We start from the raw sequence: 15,000 nt of genomic DNA on the forward strand, positions 1-15,000 counted from the left end.
TAGGGTTGCAAACTTTCTCACTCCCAAATGAGGGCCACTTTTTTGCCAGGCGCCAGCATGGCACGCGTGCCTACAATGATAGGGCGTACAAGTTTTCATTAGCTATAGACCTGCTCATTTCACAATTTCACAGCACAAACACCTACTTGCTTAGCTGTGGGGGTTACAGTAAGCATATTCCAAAGACACCAAAAAGCATTTGGCATAAACCAGCCTTTGATTATTCACAAACAAGAAATCGTAAATGAAAATGAATTAATAAATGAATTAAAAAATAATAAGAAAATAAAAAATTGTCATGGACCACATGCAATGACCTCGCGAACCACCAGGGGGCCACGGACCACCGGTTCAAAACCCCGGATTTAACACCAAACGAGACAAACAATCTGTGTAATACATATCTGTCCTCAAGGCTCAAGACGCTAACTGTGATGCAGCTAAGACAACGGTTGACTGTGAAGAACATCCAGGCTGGGCTCAGTATACAAACACACGACACACCCGGACTGCATCTGTTTCTAACTGTTTCTAACTGCAGCCTACTAAGGTCAGCACAAAAGGTATGAGTCATGGTAGGCCTGAGTCACCACAGCGTACACCGCTGTCTGAGCCCGTCTCCCACACACCAGGAAGCCCTCACTGTTTTATTGAATTACCCAGGGTTCTTTCCCTGCCCCCTCTGCTCCTACGGGTATGGTCCATTCCCTCTTTTCTCTCTTAATTTCCCTCTCTCTCTAGATTTCATTTGCTACCTCTGTGGTTGAGGTCATATCAAACTCATCTGACCAGAGATCCTTTCAGATCCTTTCATATGGTAAAGCTGGGTCACCACATCCGTTTTAACTCCTACTAGATTTATAGCAGGCGTTTTTGCTCTGTTCCAAAAAGGGGGAAAAGTTCTATAGTACACTCGCCATACACTCACAACTACTCGCTGATGAATAACCTCAATAAAGAAAGAGCCTGTGTGTCTAGCACATTTGACCGTCCAACGAATCTAAAACAACAGTAGGAAGGATATTTCTTGTCTTTCATCCCCATTCTCACCATTTCCTCGGAAGCGGTATTGGCTGCTTGATATCCGACATTATGTGTCCCACCAGAGAACTATACCTGCCAATAAAGCACAGCTGGGTCTCATCAGATTACCTATTCTACAGCCCAGTCCCCCACTGCAGCATGGAACCCAGCATAATAACAGTAGCAGATCTGCAGCTGGCATCGTGAAACAGGGCCCAGTACTTCAAAACATTTCATCTGAAAATGTGGAAAAATATCTTGAGTCAATTGTGTTGTTTTTTGAGAAAATAGTGGGTTGTCTTTGCCGTAACCTCCAAAAGTGCAACAGAACCAAGGCAGAAGGCCTTAACATCAGGGTTCTTTCTCTTGGCTTCATGGCACTCTGAAACATTAGAGTGTATTTATGGTACTCTTGTCTTTCTTTTGTTGTGCATCAAATATTATATTTATGTTCATATTACATTAAGCCTAATTGTGCCATGATCGCTAGATTTTATGTAGATGTTATCATTATTATCATGTACCAATTCAAGAGTCCAGATGGCTGTGGGGATCTGGTGAGGAAAGAAACTGAGAGAGCAGAGAAACAGATCTCTATCTGAGGAGCAGATTAAACTGACCTTGCTTCAACAGAGGGAAACAAAACTTCACATTCACCTCTAAGAAGAGAGGCTGAAAGATGATGGCATTGCAGTTTCATATGAAGATGTGTGACATTCTTGTATTTGTACCTACCTATTTTTCTAAGGGCATGGAGTTTTTTTTTTTAATTGATTGAAAATATTTAATTGGTTAATTGTTTAATTTAGAATGCATATTGTGTTGGCATGGTCTGTGTTAAGCTACCTTAATATGCAAATATTGAATGAAAGAATGATACATGCATCTACATCCACCTTGAATCCATGCTTGATCCATCCTTCCAGTGAGATCAGGATAATCCAGATTTTTATCATCAAAACTATCCTAATCTCCACCTTAGAGTTTTGAAATACCCAAGAACAACATTTGATCAGGATTCTGGGTAGGATTAGATTACCAAATCCATATCCCAATTTAGGAGGATCAGAGTCATATCCTGGTTCGAAAAACCCAATTTTGAGATGTAATATCCTGATCCAGATTGAATGTTTTGAAATACTGGGCCCAGGAGCCCTAGCAAGCCCAGGATTAGAGTGGATAATAGAATATGCAGCTGCTAAAAAAAACACCTTTGAATGACTGAGTACCTTTCTTCTGATGGTGCAGCCTGCTCTTGCATACATGTAGCATGCTGCATGCTGACTCTAAAGTAAGCAAGTTGCATGCATAAAACCATAATACCAGCACTGGAGATGGAGGTGTGGGCCTTTACTGGACACTGTCCAAACGACCACTACTTGTGGTCATCTGTGGACCCCGCCCCCGTCCAGTCCAAATGTAAATGTTCAGATACATTTAGAAAATGAAATGAACTAATCACACAGAGTAGAATATCATACAGAAGCTGTTTCAACTCGACCAGAGGGGGCGTCTGCTGTATAGACCACATCCGTGGGCCCATTCCATGTCATTCAATAAACCTTTACCATAGCATCAGGGACATAACATCGAATACATGCTTCGTTGACATCTTATAGCAACTTCAAACTAAGAGGGACGATAACAACCGATGCTGTGTGTATTTTCCAGCCTACAAGTAGTCTAATCCAGCAGCAGTAACGGGACACATTTTCACCCGTTCATGCGGCTCCGCTTCCTACTCCAGCTGTTGCTGCTCGGGATCTTTTAAACAAAGGATTTATTGAGTCTTGTTTCTACTTTGAGCTCTATCTTGTCGAAATAAAACGTTCAGTTTAGCTTATCGTCGGTTTGCCTAAATCAAATGAAGGAGAACTTACCATGTTAGGAGAAGGAAACTTATAAATCACCTATCCAGCGGCACGATTTCTTTTTAAAGACGCTTCCCACTGGTCCCTATTCCCTGAGGTTATACATGCGTTTAAATGTCACAATGACAATAGCTGCTTTGTAACTTCCCCTCTCGCTGTTAGGATGGGTAGGTTACAGCTTCTTTAAACGAAACGTTCAGGGCGACAGCCTCGAAGAACCACTCCTAGACGCTTTGTCCAGGATGATGTCACATACATGGGAAAGTCTGCCCCTATCCCACCGCTGGGGAACACGTAGACCTACCACAACCCCAAAACTAGAGATGTATCTGCCCCTATCCCACCGTTGGGGAACACGTAGACCTACCCAACCCCAAAACTAGGAAAGTCTGCCCCTATCCCACCGTTGGGGAACACATAGACCTACCCAACCCCAAAACTAGGAAAGTCTGCCCCTATCCCACCGCTGGGGAACACGTAGACATTACATTACAGTCATTTAGCTGACGCTTTTATCCAAAGCGACTAACAATAATTGCATTTAACGTAGGAAGAGCCAATGTACTACTACTCACCAGAACTCACAAGTGCATCTTCTTTCTAAAACAAGTGACGAAGAGCATAATCTAGTGCTGAAGGCAAAGTGCAAGAATAGCAATCTAAAGTACAGTGCAATATAATATAATAAGTGCTTAGGAGGGAGGATTGTTGTAGTACTTCTTAAGAGATGAGTTTTGAGCCTGCGACGAAAGATGGGCAGTGACTCTGCTGTCCTGACATCGGTAACCTACCGACCTACCGCAACCCCAAAACTAGGACATGTAGGCCCCCTGGTCGCCTATAGGTTGTTTAGGTTGTAATCGACACTTTAACAGGTATCCCTATATTCTCAAAATATTTATGTCTGTTTACGATTTTGAATTGTCCTATGATGTTTTATTCAGCCTGGCTGCTGTTTCGGTCGTCAATATTTACATAAGGATAACTCCAGAAAATATCACATTAAAACAGAAAGTTGTATTAGGAAAGATGTTATACAGACTGTCTTTCCACGGCTGGAGCTGATGACAGGCTACAGAGGGAAGAGCAATCTGGGAGCCTATTTAAGATATTATGGTTTCCTTCTTCTCTACTCCTCACTCTCACAGTTGCACACAGAGACATGTTTCTTTCTTCTTTTCTTCTATTACACTTGAAATCATGATTATCATCCACATTTCCAGATGTGCATTGGACTGTAAAGCTGTATATGATTCATTGGACACCATACTACAAAATAATTCATCTTTGGTGAAAGTGCCTGGTGAATGTCACTTTCTAGTATATATAGTTATAGTTTCTAGTATACTGCACTGTAACTTTTATTCCTGTATTCTATTTGTCCTGCTTTTTGTTTAAATGTCTATAATGACTTGCTTTTTGTTTTAATGCTTTTAATTTGTCCTGCCTTTTGTTTTAAATGTCTATAATGTCTTGCTTTTTGTTTTAATGCTTTTAATGTCTCATGTAAAGCACCTTGAATTGCCCTGTGGCTGAAATGTGCTATATAAATAAACTTGCCTTGCCTTGCCTTGCCTTTCTAGACACCGTTCAGGAGAAAGTGATAGTTTGTTGCATGCATGGATGTATTAATAGTTTGTTGCATGCATGGATGTATTAATAGTTTGTTGCATGCATGGATGTATTAATAGTTTGTTGCATGCATGGATGTATTAATAGTTTGTTGCATGCATGGATGTATTAATAGTTTGTTGCATGCATGGATGTATTAATAGTTTGTTGCATGCCACCAAAAATAATAGTTGCAGAAGGTTCATTCCACATTTTCTGCTTTCGTCAGAGTTGTAGAAAACCACGTGACGGACCAGGAAGTAAAAGGACTGTCAACAAAGCGGTGAGTGTGCAGGAAAATAACACTTGTGTGTCGATTTGATGCGTTTAGTTACTAATTCATGAGTTCATTTGTTTGGCATACAAAATGTAATTCCTACAATTCGCATTAACGGTTTTAGTAATGCCAATCCAACGCAAAAGAGCTAACATTTGTGTAGCTGGTTAGCTTGCTAGTGCTATCTGGTTAGCTTGCTCTCTCTCTGATCCACGGGTTTTGTTTGTTTGCTGTACAACAAAAACACACTTTCCAAACACGTGACCATCAAGTCCCACACTTTACTCGGCTGCTCGCAACACCAGCTTCGTTTCACAGTGTTCATTTCAACTTGATTTTCTAGACATGGCTTCAAGCGAATGGCAGCTGTCGTTAAAGCTGATGGATCAGCCCAAATCCGTGTTCCTCTTCCCCGAGACCATGCCCGGAGACGTGCCCCCCGGGGGGTACCGGGTGTCCACCCTGAAGCAGCTGGTCGCAGCACAGCTCCCCGACTCGCTCCCGGATCCTGAGCTCATAGGTTTGTATCAATCAATCAATCAATCAATCAATCAATCAATCAAAGCTTTATTTATATATCATAGGTTTGTATCACTAACACGAGACGAGCTGTTCTATGCGCAGCACACGTGTCTAACAGACAGTATCCACTCTCAGAGCTAGTGCACTAACAGACAGTATCCACTCTCAGAGCTAGTGCACTAACAGACAGTATCCCCTCTCAGAGCTAGTGCACTAACAGACAGTATCCACTCTCAGAGCTAGTGCACTGACAGACAGTATCCACTCTCAGAGCTAGTGCACTAACAGACAGTATCCACTCTCAGAGCTAGTGCACTAACAGACAGTATCCACTCTCAGAGCTAGTGCACTGACAGACAGTATCCACTCTCAGAGCTAGTGCACTAACAGACAGTATCCACTCTCAGAGCTAGTGCACTAACAGACAGTATCCACTCTCAGAGCTAGTGCACTAACAGACAGTATCCACTCTCAGAGCTAGTGCACTGACAGACAGTATCCACTCTCAGAGCTAGTGCACTGACAGACAGTATCCACTCTCAGAGCTAGTGCACTAACAGATAGTATCCACTCTGAGCTAGTGCACTGACAGATAGTATCCACTCTCAGAGCTAGTGCACTAACAGACAGTATCCACTCTCAGAGCTAGTGCACTGACAGACAGTATCCACTCTCAGAGCTAGTGCACTAACAGACAGTATCCACTCTCAGAGCTAGTGCACTAACAGACAGTATCCACTCTCAGAGCTAGTGCACTAACAGACAGTATCCACTCTCAGAGCTAGTGCACTGACAGACAGTATCCACTCTCAGAGCTAGTGCACTGACAGACAGTATCCACTCTCAGAGCTAGTGCACTAACAGATAGTATCCACTCTCAGAGCTAGTGCACTGACAGATAGTATCCACTCTCAGAGCTAGTGCACTGACAGACAGTATCCACTCTCAGAGCTAGTGCACTGCGGCCGTAAGCTTAAGGATGACCTGACCTTGGACGCCTGTGGGATCCAGCCTGGATCCACTCTGCACATCCTCAAGAAGGCCTGGCCAGAACCAGATGTCCGTCCAGGTGAGTTCTTATTGTGACCAGTCTAAAACCCGCCTCAGTTAAAACCCTTTCCCATGGTTCCAAGAGTAAGCTGCTTTCCGCAAAAGGAGACCCATATCTGGTCCTTTGTTGCTCTGTACCCACCTGTGTCTCTGTCCCTCGTCGTCATCGCCTGTAGAGCCGGTGATCAGGACGATGGCGGCGGGGGAGTTCCGTGCGCTGCAGGCGGCTCTCCACTCCAACACCGCCTACAGGGACTCGGTAAGCAGACGACGTGAAACTAACCAGGCTTCCATCAAGTTTTGAAATAGGCTCTGTGCACCAGCTTCACTACTTCCTGAAAGTCACTTGGCTTCTTTATTTCCTGTCCAATATGATTGGATTAAGTGATTAATCAGGTGTGCGCTGGGTCTGCCGCACACCTGATTAATCACTTAATCCAATCATATAGGACAGGACATAAAGATGCCAAGTGACTTTCAGGAAGTAGTGGAGCTGGTGCACAGAGCCTGTACTCGTGAGACTTTGACTATGATGATAATTTCCCTCCACTCTCCGCAGGTGTATAAGATGCTGACCAATAAGGAATCATTGGACCAGATAATTGTGGCCACACCCGGGTTGAGGTCTGACCCGGTGGCACTAGGCAAGTACCAAGAACGAGCCCGGCTTTTCACCAGTGACATCAGACCATGCTGTGGCCATGTCTGTAATGAGATTGTGTCTGACAACGCTGTCGTGATTCCTGCAGGAGTTCTCCAAGACAAAGATCTATTTGTACAATTCACAGACCCTAACATGCTGGATGTGTAAGTGGATTTGTTCTCATTAATGGATACATGTATCGCATTGCGACTGAATTGGTGTCTATGTCGTGGTTCTGTAATCTTATGCCTTAGCTGTAAGGGTGCGGTATGTCTGCCCTCTTTCCCTACAGGCTGATCAGATCTCACCCAGCACTGGTCAACGCCATCATCCTGGTCCTACACTCGGTGGCTGGCAGCATGCCTGCCCAGTCCAGTGCCAGCTCCTCCAGAAATGTCTCCTCCAGCTCCTACAGTGAAATGCCAGGTGAGAGTCACAATGCTGGGGCACCCCAGGACCGTTCTGACACCACCGCTCTGAGAACCCAACCTAGAGAACCGCAGCTAGAACCCTCTGTGATGCGTGTGCTCTCTCCCTTGTCTGCAGGAGGCTTCATGTTTGAGGGCATGTCTGATGACGACGAGGATTTCCAATCAGTAAGTCAAATGGGCTTTTAATGACGAGAGATTTAATGCACTTGATATGATCCGATGAGTCAGCTTATCTTGACGTCACAGGGGAACCAGGCCGGTCCATCCAGCAGAGCTGCTGCTGGCCCCGCAGGGCGACCCGTGTCCCTGAGTCACAGCGGCGCCACGGGCCCCCGACCCATCACCCAGAGTGAGCTGGCCACTGCCCTGGCCCTGGCTAGCACCCCTGAGAGCAGCGCCGTCACCCCCACTACAGGAAACCATGTGAGCGACACACACACACACACACACACACACACACACACACACACACACGCCCATTGTTCTCTGCTAGCGGGAGCGTTGCGTATCCCTCGTGACGGTTCTGTTCTTCCGTCTTCAGCAGGACCCCTCGAGCGGAGTGCCCCCCATGCCGGCGGGGACACCGGTCAGCAACGACCTGTTCAGCCAGGCCCTACAGCAGGCTCTGCAGGCCTCAAGCATGTCATCTCTACAGGTGGGTCTCCTCATGACGCTCCCCCTGGTGGACACCAGCATTTCCACAGGCCCCTGGGGGCCACACCGCCCCACAAGCTGCGCCCTTAGTTATTAAACACGATATTTAAGTTTTGATTCCTGGTAGCTAGAGAAATGATAGTCTGAGGCTGCGTTCCGAATCGCATACTACCCTACTATATAGTATGCCAAAACAGGATGTAGTATGTCCCAATACATGGTATGCCACATGCAGTATGGCAAAAATACCAGGATGTCCTACTACATCCGGTTGTATTTTGCAGTATGCAAGCCAGCAGGCTTTTCTGGCTTTTCTGACCCACAATCCTGTGCGCAGCGGAAATGTGTGTCACATGTGCGAGTCGTGACAGCTGTAGACACTCCGTCACTCCGAGGCTCCTGCGGTCGATCGACACGGTCACGGCTCTTCTCTGTCCTGGCCCCGCAGTGGTGGAATGAGCTGCCCACTGATGTCAGGACAGCAGAGTCGCTGCCCATCTTTCGTCGCAGGCTCAAAACTCATCTCTTCAAGAAGTACTACAACAATCCTCCCACCTAAGCACTTATTATATTATATTGCACTGTACTTTAGATTGTGATTCTTGCACTTTGCTTCAGCACTAGATTATGCTCTTAGTCACTTGTTTGTTTTAGAAAGAAGATGCACTTGTGAGTTCTGGCAAGTAGTAGTACATTGGCTCTTCCTACGTTAAATGCAATTATTGTTAGTCGCTTTGGATAAAAGCGTCTGCTAAATGACTGTAATGTAATGTAATGTAGACAAATGTCGCGTTATGGACAGCGACGGATGTGGGCAAATTTCAAGGCGCAATGTTATGACAAGGTAGTATGTCCCAATTGGATGCCTACTGCTTGCAAAGTACTACTTTCTAAGGGCAGCTGTAGTAGGTATTGGTAGTAAGAAGTAGAAGTATGCGATTCGGAACGCAGCCTGAGTCTATGTATACCGTCCGGTTGTCAGTAACGCTCCCCTTGTGGTTGTGGTGGTCAGGGTCGCTGGCAGTCCCAGATGCAGCAGCTGAGGGACATGGGGATCCAGGACGAGGAGCTGATGCTGAGGGCCCTGCAGGCCACAGACGGAGACATCCAGGCGGCCCTGGAGCTCATCTTCGCTGGAGGACCGGGACTCTGAGCCCGGGGAGGACCCGGGAGAGAGGAGAGAAGAGGGGGAGGAGCCCAGGCCTAGGACAGTTGGCCAGTCTGCTATTATATGGACTACGCCTGTAGGCACTAGGCAGGTGATAACCCATCACTACCACACCCCTAGGTGAAGCTATTCTATCTTGTTCTGAGTTGCTGTGAAAACATTTCACCTTTACATTTTTGACATGACTTCATAAAGATAATGTGTAGCATATATACACTCGATTTGGCTTTCATTTCCTTCTGTGGCTGCAATGAACTGTGTTCTTCCACCAATCTTACTTTTTCAAATTGACTCTGATAAAGTAATCATATTATTACATTTTCATAATATGTAAAAAACTGAAAAATGACCTTGGCAGACATCAGGACCAAACGTCTGGGTGCGCTCCCATATTGTGCATGGAAAGAATGTGCAAACTGATAGAACTGTAGTTCACCAAGTTGTACACTAGATGGCAGTCTATAATCACATTCCATTGCCTTCCTCTTCTAATACAACTTAGATATGAGTTACTCATGTTTCACTGGTGTTTTTGTGAAAGTCAGCCTTACAATCTCAAGAATGCAAATAGCATGACCCAAGTGGTTTGTTGGGTTTCATATTCAATTGAAATTATAAAATGCATGATTTATTGGGGTACATATTTGCTTGACAGTAATAATATTCAGTTTGAGTCAGGTACTGGTCTTACAATATTCATATCAGTTATTCACCTGTCACCTCGCAGGTGAGACCATGCTAAGAACGAAGAATCTGACGAGCTACTGTAGACTTTCCCTCGCTCTACTCGGAGTGGACCAGCATTCATTCGCATGGTATTGTGTCTCAACCTGGTGGCTATGAGCAAATGAGCGCGCGCTTTGTTCAGACCCAGACAGCCGGGCCCATTTGCGAGCCTCCTTTGTCTCATTGTCTTCCACCGGGGGGGATTCTGGGGGAAGAGGAGAAATGGTGAGTGCTGAATCTGCGCCCCCACAGCGACGCTCTCAATCTCCGTCCTAATTGCCCTGCTTAGTTTTAAAACTGCATCTGTGAATGAGACGGCTCAATCAGGGACTTGACCCGTCACCAGCACAGCGCCCGAACACCACTCTGTCCGTCTGGACCCATTTCCTTTATATACATTTGCACACCTGCGGGCAATTTAGACCCCCCCCCCCCCCCCATGCGTGTTGTCTGGGTCATTTTCGAGAGCTGCCTCCCCTTCAAAGGACTCTGTGTAATCTCCAGATCCACATGGAGCTCAAATATTGATTATGTTAGAATTTCACGGCTTAAATTGAAGTAGATGCCACATGGGTAGTGTCGCACACAACAGAGCCTTGTAGTTCAGATGGCTCAAATACAATATATCAAACAATGCCTCAAATACTGTGAATCAAACATTGGCATTGTTTAGGTTGAGATATACAGCACAGTAACTATGCCAAGCACATACAAACATTGCTGTAGACATTGCTGTTTTGTTTTTTGATTTTTCCGGGGAAAAGCATTCTTGTTAGCTGCTAATGATGCATGATGATAACACGGATACACACTGTAGTTAAGAACCATTCACGTCAAGTCAGACCTGTCCTCCTCGTCTCTAAGCACATCCTCCTCGTCTCTAAGCACATCCTCCTCGTCTCTAAGCACATCCTCCACAATCTACTGTCATCACTGCCCGGGACGTTGCCATGGAGACATCTGTCCGCTTTATAAAGGGAGATTCTGTTTCATACAAAATGCTTGCATTAGCGCCACTCCAACCGACGTTTGTCACAACTGTCTCGTTTTTCGCACTATTCTTCATCACTTTCCTTACGCATATTTCCACTAGCCTTGTACATGTTCTCTCTTGACATCAAAGGAAAGTTGAAATCATCAGATGCTGTCTGAACAGATCCAGTCGGTAACGCCTACAGTATCTGCCCTGCGGAGGCCTCAGTCTCCCTCCCCTCCGTGGACAGGTTTGGAGGGCTTGAGGGATCAGCTGAAGACTGTTTCTTTCCTGTGTGAGGACAGCGTTTTGGCTGTGGAAGAGAGAGACAGCGATCGGGGTGAGTCATTAAAGAAAACAGAAGGTGAAGAAATAATGAAGAAAACGAGGAATGTGTAAAGTAGCCCCTCCCTCTCCCATCACCCCCTTCCCCTCGGGTGAGATCATCAGAACTTCTCTTCAGAGGTTAACTCGGTTCCACAGTCCCGCCGCGGTCGCTCACAAATCTCAACCCCCGTTCGTACCTTGTTCAGATGAATGAAATTCTCTTTCAAGACTACAGTTCAGCTCTCTTTCATCTACAGCCTTGCCTACCTGCCACCGCTTCGTCTGCCTGTGCTGCGGAGAACAAGCAGTAATCCAAGAAGGAGAACAAGACGTTGCATAATAACAACCGCAGGATTCTTTAAAGACTTCTCTGGGAAGTCTGAGTTTGAAGTTTACCCCTCAAAGTTGGCATAAAGTTCATTTTGGGGTCAAACCAAGTGTTTCTGCTGTGTCTATCCCAGATTACACCCCCCAAAAAAATTATTGGCATTTATGCAAACTTTCCGGGGTAAACTTGACCTCAAATCATTGAAATGGCATCAGAATCAGATTACACGACCACAAAAACCCATAAAAAGTGGTATCTTTTGGGGTGGCAGCCATATTGGATTTAGCCAATATGGCCACCCCATGGGGTGCCTCATCAGAAACTGATACGGTATGGTATGGGCAACATCTGGGCCAAATTTGATGCTTTTGGAAGAATCTGAATCAACATATCCCTCCTGCCCCTGACTATTACAGTGAGACGCGTCAGTAGAAATCTCAATTGCTTTTTTGCTTAAAATGGCATAAAAGCTGGACTAATAAAGCTGCCACAGACACCTTGAGCAATAATAACAGGCTACTCTCCAGGTCAGCTCCCCAGAGAGATGTGTCAGGAGAGAACGGGAAGGCTGCTATACTGTCTCCTGTTCACTTTTGTCTAAATAACGTCACCTTATTAGCATGAGGTCTGTTACCTGAGATTGCTTTCTGCCGGGTGTGACCGAGCGGAATGTGAAATGAGTTTGTGATGGATGCGGACAATCTTCATCCTCTTGAGGACTCATTTAGACTACTGCTTTCATACCAGGTTTTTTGTTTTGTTTTGTATCCGCCATTCTTTTTCTAGGGCCCCCTCTTTAATTTGTCCACAAAGGCGGCTGTCATTCCAGGTGCTTTAACCCTTGGTGGCTCATCCCTGGGAGAGATGACATACGGAGGAGCTGGAAACATCTCTCCTGAGCAGAGAGGACCAGAGGGACTGGTGATCTGGGACAGAGCGATAAGGGATTGCTATTGGCACCGTCTGACGCCTTGAATTCCACTCGCTTTCGAATAGCCTAGAAAATTGTCTCTGGCTGAACGAGAGAATATGATATATCCTCTTACAGACCAATCTAAAGATCAGCTATAACCCCCTACAATGCTATCCTCTTGACCCCTGTTCCCATGGAGAATATGAAAATAGTCCTAATACATGTAGCTACAGGTCGTAGGCCGATATCTGAGGCATTCGTTAAGATGCAGTGACGTTGACGACCTGAGCTCCATGTTCAGAGCCAGCATGGACCTCTCCCTCCATGCTAACGGCAGACCCCAGAACCCCAGGGAGATGTTGATGATGTTCGATCTCGCTCGCTGTGGAGGTGTGTGACATATGGGCTCCTCCATATGTTCATAAACACCAGTGTATCCCGGCCAGGAAGCTCTGCCGTCTGTCTGCTAGTTCCAGCCAAGCTCCAGGCACGGGCATCTGAGAGCGACCAGCATCAAACAGCCCGGGTACATTCTTTTCTAAACAGCCCTGTTCTCGGTCTCCGACGACTGTATTCGGTACCGGTAGGTTGCTTCTCGTACTGCATGTATGATTGATTGATTGATGTATTTTATTAGTGTCATGCTTCAAAAAGCCCAGCCCATATGGGCTTACAAGACACTATTCAAAAGACATATAACAACCAAAGTAAGCAACAGACGAGAACAGAAGCAAGAGAAAGACAAACAAAAACAGGTACAGCTCTACGTTCCTCCAAAGACAACGTGAATAACATATGTGCACACACACAATATATGTATATGTGTATGATGTGTGAGAGACTGCGGATAGAAGCCGAGAGCATGCATGGCTCTTGCAGAGCTCAGTGTTGTAACGTAGTTACGATGGGCCCCAGTGCAAGCTATTATGACAGGCCCTATAGTGCACGCTAGTTACTAGTTATGAATACACACACACTATTAGGCATATGTAAATGTACTGTATATATTTTACTGACGATATGTTATATTTTACAGTTGAATTAGTTACGTAGGCTATTGTATTGGCAAAGTAGAGATTCATAGTGTAAGCTATCAGAACCACGGATAGCACTCTGACATGTAACAGACAAAACAAAATCAAATCAACAAGTTGACTAACCAACCAACTGTAGCTGGAATCTTTGGGGCCTCCACGGGCCCCAGTGCAACCGCACCTCCTGCACTGTCTAGATTTACACCCCTGACCGAGCTACATGCTCCTCATGTACCTTTTATGTTATGCTCCTCATGTACCTTTATGTTATGCTCCTCATGTACCTATATGTTATGAATAATGAAGGAGGATTGATCTCTACTAGTGATGAAGCTCATCTAGGCAGTGGGTACGTATCTGAGGGTGGCACGGTGGCTTGGTGCGTTACACCGTTGCCTCACTGCAAGAAGGTCCTGGGTTCGATTCCCGCACGGGCTTTCACCCGGTCCTTTCTGTGTAGAGTTTGCATGTTCTCCCCGTGCTCACTCGGGTTCCCTCCACATAGAACCCCGATGCGAGAAACATGCAGAAGAACAGATGCTCTCCAGTCCGGTTCCTGACCAGGACTTGGACTGAGCACTTGGACTTGTTCCCCGGGCGCCAGTGATAAGGCTGCCCACCGCTCCTGGCTGCCCACTGCTCCTGGCTGCCCCTGGACGAGAACAGCTTGGATGGGAGAAATGCAGAGGACAACTTTCAATCGGCGAGCGCTTCAGCGTGTGTGCGTTCTGTGTTGCCGCCCATTGCGTGTGTTGCGAGTCACAAAAAGTCGCAGATGTTGAAGATAGACTTAGTGTGAAACCTGAGAAGCACGGTGCAGCGGGTTCTACAGTGAAAGAATAAGAGTAGGAGGAGCCATTCTCCCATTCTTCCTGCCATCTCCTGTCCTTGACGCTCAATTTGAATGGCACTTACCTTAGAATAGGACTTCACCATGGTAACGGTGATGACAAAACACAGAGACATGATCGAACGTGTTCATGTTTTTCATGCTTGTTGGAGACACAAAGGAACGTAATGTCACAGCGGTTGGACTCATAAACTCTACTTTTATTTTGTTTGAAACATGATGCCTCTATGTCCCCATACAATACATTCAGTATATACATTTGGCGAAGAGGGACTGTACAGATATGTAATAGTAGTGCATACATACGTGGGAAAGAAATGTACACAAAAACACTCATACAAACCACCTGACTGCCTAAGTGGTCAGAGAGCAAATCAAAGGCTGACGGCATCTCTCTCTCTCTCTTCCTCTCTCTTTCTCACTCACACACACACACACACACACACACACACACACACACACACACACACACGTCTCTGAAGGAGAGAAGGGCCATTTCAGGTTCCCATAGAGACAAAACAATGTAAAGAGTGTGTCTGCCGATTGAGACAAAACCCCTTTCTCTGCCCTCCAAAATCTCTCTCTCTCTCTCTCTCTCT

The 15,000-nt window shown here is 45.7% G+C and overlaps 2 protein-coding genes across 3 annotated transcripts in view; one reads left to right on the forward strand and one right to left on the reverse strand.

Annotated features, from left to right (window-relative positions):
• cd276 (CD276 molecule) overlaps positions 1–3,021 on the reverse strand; it is a gene marked incomplete at its 3' end in the record, with an annotated part of 19,157 nt that extends 16,136 nt beyond the window's left edge. The window contains exon 1 of the mRNA XM_084437477.1: positions 2,904–3,021. The remainder of the gene's footprint in view (positions 1–2,903) is intronic.
• A 1,731-nt stretch (positions 3,022–4,752) lies between these two features.
• LOC311308555 (ubiquitin-like protein 7) lies at positions 4,753–9,720 on the forward strand. Of its 2 annotated transcripts, none has more exons than XM_084437526.1 (11): positions 4,753–4,788; positions 5,126–5,302; positions 6,254–6,373; positions 6,531–6,613; positions 6,914–6,998; positions 7,104–7,161; positions 7,290–7,423; positions 7,544–7,593; positions 7,675–7,851; positions 7,970–8,083; positions 9,095–9,720. In XM_084437526.1, exons 2-11 carry the CDS (start codon positions 5,128–5,130, stop codon positions 9,233–9,235), a joined length of 1,137 nt encoding a protein of 378 aa, XP_084293652.1. In that variant the 5' UTR covers positions 4,753–4,788; positions 5,126–5,127; the 3' UTR covers positions 9,236–9,720. The 2 variants fall into 2 exon arrangements, with proteins under 2 accessions (XP_084293652.1, XP_084293653.1); XM_084437527.1 differs by having other exon boundaries at positions 4,766–4,788; positions 5,101–5,302.
• Positions 9,721–15,000: the final 5,280 nt, after the last annotated feature.

This window comes from Borostomias antarcticus (genome assembly GCF_949987555.1).
Source record: "Borostomias antarcticus genome assembly, chromosome: 4".
Taxonomy (NCBI): Eukaryota; Metazoa; Chordata; class Actinopteri; order Stomiiformes; family Stomiidae; genus Borostomias; species Borostomias antarcticus.